Source organism: Rhagoletis pomonella, unplaced genomic scaffold (genome assembly GCF_013731165.1).
Source record: "Rhagoletis pomonella isolate Grant_MI unplaced genomic scaffold, Rhpom_1.0 Rhpom_scaffold_00002, whole genome shotgun sequence".
NCBI classification, from domain to species: Eukaryota; Metazoa; Arthropoda; class Insecta; order Diptera; family Tephritidae; genus Rhagoletis; species Rhagoletis pomonella.
In genome coordinates this window covers 68,720,814-68,725,229 of record NW_023458556.1, presented here as the reverse complement: position 1 = coordinate 68,725,229, position 4,416 = coordinate 68,720,814, and the positions used below count along the sequence as shown (strand labels likewise).

General features: G+C 32.7%; 1 protein-coding gene across 1 annotated transcript in view; it reads right to left on the bottom strand.

Annotated features, from left to right (window-relative positions):
* Nucleotides 1-587: 587 nt before the first annotated feature.
* The window catches only part of LOC118754540, a 5,406-nt gene continuing 1,577 nt past the window's right edge, over nt 588-4,416 (bottom strand). The window contains exons 4-7 of the mRNA XM_036489419.1: nt 1,273-1,517; nt 997-1,209; nt 779-932; nt 588-715 (exon numbers count right to left, since the gene is read on the bottom strand). Coding sequence (XP_036345312.1) covers nt 588-715; nt 779-932; nt 997-1,209; nt 1,273-1,517 — 740 coding nt within the window. The remainder of the gene's footprint in view (nt 716-778; nt 933-996; nt 1,210-1,272; nt 1,518-4,416) is intronic.

Sequence of the window (4,416 nt, the reverse complement as noted above, 5' to 3'; positions counted from 1 at the left end):
TGGTGATTATGTGGTGACCTTTTGATAAGCTTTAACGCGCATAATTTACTCCACTTGCCAGATTGCGTAAAACAGTTCGGTTCTTTGGATAGTTTTTCAGCGTATAAATTTGAAAATTACATGCAGCATTTAAAAAAAATGATAAACAAACCCAGCCAAATATTACAGCACATTTATTTTAGAAACCTTGAACGACAAAACGTAATTGCAGATTCCAATATATAGATATTAATAAGGATAAGGATAGTTTTTGTTGTAGCAATAAGTTCGGACCACTCAAAATCATTGGAAAAGATTTAGATTCTAACGCTTTTAAAGCCCTAATTTTAGGAAACTATTTTGAAGAACCATTGCAATCCTCATCTGGTCTAGGCTATTTATGGTTTCTGTTAGATAATGTAGTAAAACTCTAATTTGCTTTGCTGTAAGAAATTTTAGTACATTATCTACCAAAAACCAGAAAAAAATAAGAGTTTCCAGTATCCGGTGCTTAAACATGTTGCAAATGCATTTGCAGCACAATATGTACTAGATTCTAAATACCTCTAAATACTTCTAAAAAACTTAGTGCTACTATTTACAGTTTATTATTCTACATTATTACTTAAACTTTTTTTTGTAATATATTTTTTTTGATTATGTTTATTGTAGCTTAAACTAATATATTTTTTCAGGGCAGCGCGAACTTCTTCTTTCGACTTTTCTAGGAAAATATCTAATAAATTAAATAATGTTAGTAACAAACTTGTATTGTAGTTTTTGCTAGTTAAAGACTAACCAAAAAGAAGATCGACGACTTTAAGTCCCACAAGTGGAATCTTGCCAGCCCTTCCCTCCAAGTTAAAATGCGCCACGGTCTCGTCTGTAAATAAGCCACGCATAACACCGTCAACTGTGCCTTTGGTGCCCTTTTGCCTAGCTAGTAGCCCCATCTATATATTGGAAAAAGATAGAGTTAATTACAAGGCAACTATAATATAAATGAGAATATATTACCATTGCGTCGGCATATGCCTTGGTTTTCAGCTTGGCTTCAGCAGCCTGGACTTGCTCCACCGATGACATGGGAAGCATGCTGGCTAAATCTGTCAATTCCTCGGTTTCCACGTCATCGGTGATGCGACTAACAGACTGCTGAACCCTTGCTGTCAATACCCTGCATTCCCGCAACAGTTTGCTTTGCGCCTGTATTTCGCTACGTTCTGGCACCTAAAATAAGAAAACTCGTTATTACAAAACAGAATATAATATTTATGATGTATGTCTTATTACCTTTTCGGAAAGGGCACCTTGCATTTGATTAATCGTTTCACCCATTTCCAATTGGCGAGTCTCGACGCTATTCAGTTTCGCGAAAACTTCTTCTTGGCGTTTCTGGATAGCGTGTAATGTGGCCATAATTGCCGATTGGCTATTTTGAGGCGACGGCACATCCTCGGGAAGGGCTGGTTTTTTTGTTGGAAGTCGCTCATCAAAATGAGTTCCGACTGTAAACTGCCGTTTGCGAATAATACTACCTGCAAAACTAAATATTAGAGTATAAAAATATAAAAAAATAGTACCATCTTGTGTTTTCCACTGGCTTGATTCCACTTGTGAACGAATTTCGTCAAAAATATTTGCTTCTTCCATAGTTTAACTTGAAAAATCATTAAAAAGGTGATGTAATAAAGGTATAAGTAAATATTTTCCTTCAAAAGGAATACAGAAATATTTATAAGTAATTTCATGCCTGTTTACATCTACTTCATTTTTATCTAAAATCGTAGTTAACAAAATGCCTAGACCAGATGAGGATTGCAATGGTTCTTCAAAATAGTTTCCTAAATTTACTAAAATTAGGGCTTTAAAAGCGTTAGAATCTAAGTCTTTTCCAATGATTTTGAATGGTCCGAACTTATTGCTACAACAAAAACTATCCTTATCCTTATTAAAATCTATATAAAACTCCCCAATTTTTGAAGTTTTGTTGGAATCTGCAATTACGTTTTGTCGTTCAAGGTTTCTAAAATAAATTTGCTGTAATATTTGGCTGGGTTTGTTTATCATTTTTTTTAAATGCTGCATGTAATTTTCAAATTTATACGCTGAAAAACTATCCAAAGGACCGAACTGTTTTACGCAATCTGGCAAGTGCAGTAAATTATGCACGTTAAAGCTTATCAAAAAGTCACCATACAAATCCCAAATAATTTTACAAAGTCTTTCAAAATCTCATTTGCGATATTTAATTCTGCGTTATGCGACCTTTCACAAGAAAGAAGTCGAATTCCGGCATGCAATAAAAGAAAGTGGTAGTATAAATCATCTGGTAGGCAGTCTTTCAAAATAAATATTCCCGTGTACAATAAAAATTGTCTAAATTCCGTGGACTTCCAATTGCTTATTTCATCAAGATTTCGGGATATTCTGCAAAACTCCGAGGGAACAAAACTTGAGAGGTAATGCATTTTCTCATTCATTCTTGTTACGTTACCTCTTTTAATCAGCAATTGGAGTAGTTTCTTCATAATACCTAAATCTACTAAATGCATTGGTTCCAAGGGAAATTGTGAAACCATGCCAATATTTGCTAATTCCAACAAACTTCTACATTGTCTGTATTCTAAACTATGATGGTCTAAATCGAATCTATTTTTAAATGAATCGTCTGTCCGTAAGGGCCCAATTGTATTCGAAAAGCAAACCCTTCTTTGTTTATACGCACTATTACATATGCATTTTGGGCAACTGTTTTTCCCAGTATGGGACTTCACTCACACTTAGTCCGTTTTCTCTTAAAAGTACTATTTCATCACAAAACTGCCTAAGCAATTCATCTGCGTTATGGGGCTTACTCATACCAGAAAAACAGGCAATAATAAAGGGGTCCTCTTTAGGAAAACCTACGACAGAGCCTAAAATTGGCCACAACGTCCTATTTGAGCTTTTAAATATCTTTAATCCATCAATTCCCACGTCTATATAAACTTTATCTACGCTTTGCAAAAATTCGAAATCTCTTGACATAAAATAAAACTGGATACCGAAATATTAGAATTCTCCCCCTGGTATGGTTTTAATATCTACTGTCTCCCGACTAGTACCTAAAAGAGTTTTAGCGGAAAGAGGTAGTCCGTCAACCCCTATCTTCCTCGATGTTTTTAATAGGTCCGTCAACGTATTCTAAGAGAGATTTTTTCGGATAGCAAAAGCCTTTAACTTACTACTCCGTTCATAATTTAGATCTATATTTCTTACAATATCATCTAACTCATGTAAGTCGAATAAATAACTCTCACTATCGCTACTCTCATTACACCCAAAATCATCTTCATTAACCAAAACAGTATCTGATACACTTCTCACAGTAGGATCAAAAATATTTTGAAGACCGGCAGCTCTGCTGGTACTAGGCATGTCATCATTACAACAAGATACTCTATAATTGCTACTACTGTTACTAATTTCCATTTGATGAGCAAGTTGGTTCAGTTTTCTATATTTTGAAACTGATGCTTCAAAATCTTTCTTCTCCTTGCTCATCAAATTGGAAAACGTTTTTTTATTCATACTCATGATTCACAAAAATATCCTACGTTCAATTATTTTTAGTAATCTATTGATTATTAACTAAGATTAGTATTTTGACAGTAAATGCCTTCTTTGTTTTGATTGATGACGTATCTTTATCAGCTGAATGAAAAAGCAGTCAGACCAGTAATGAGCGATTCTGAAATAATATATTTAACTAATTAAATTACAAATTGTATTTTTTTATATTAGATGTCTTAATAGTAATTAATTTGAAGCAATTCTAGAATATGTCTTGTTAATCAATTGGAAAAATCAGTACTCAATCCAGTTACAGATGCGTTCAACTAATTAGCAACGAAATTCAAAATGATACTGTTTGCAACTTATGTTTATTTATTTATTTTTAATAATTTTCGTTTAAAAAATAATTCAATCTACAACAGAAACCACAATAATAAAAGTTTGCATAAATTGCAAAAAAAAATTAATCAAACTTCAAAAAATTGTCCTCAATTTTTTTTTTGCAATTTATGCACGCTTTTAAACTTTTATTATTGTGGTTTGGATTGAGATTTATTTTAAATGAAAATTATCAAAAATAAATAAATAAACCTAATTTGCAAACAATATCATTTTGAATTTCGTTGCTAATTAGTTGACCGCATCTGTATATAGTTTATATATATGTACACATCAGTGATGGGCAAAATTGTAGTACCTATTAAGTACTAAGTACAAAAATATGTAGGTATTTGTGTTCAGGTAAATACCAAAGTAATGGATTTAAACTTTGCCCAAATAAATTTAAGTTTTGGACAATTAAATTTAAACTTTGGCAAATACAATTAAACTCTACTGTGCTACTAAATCTATTGTATGAAAAATCGGACTACGACGGAT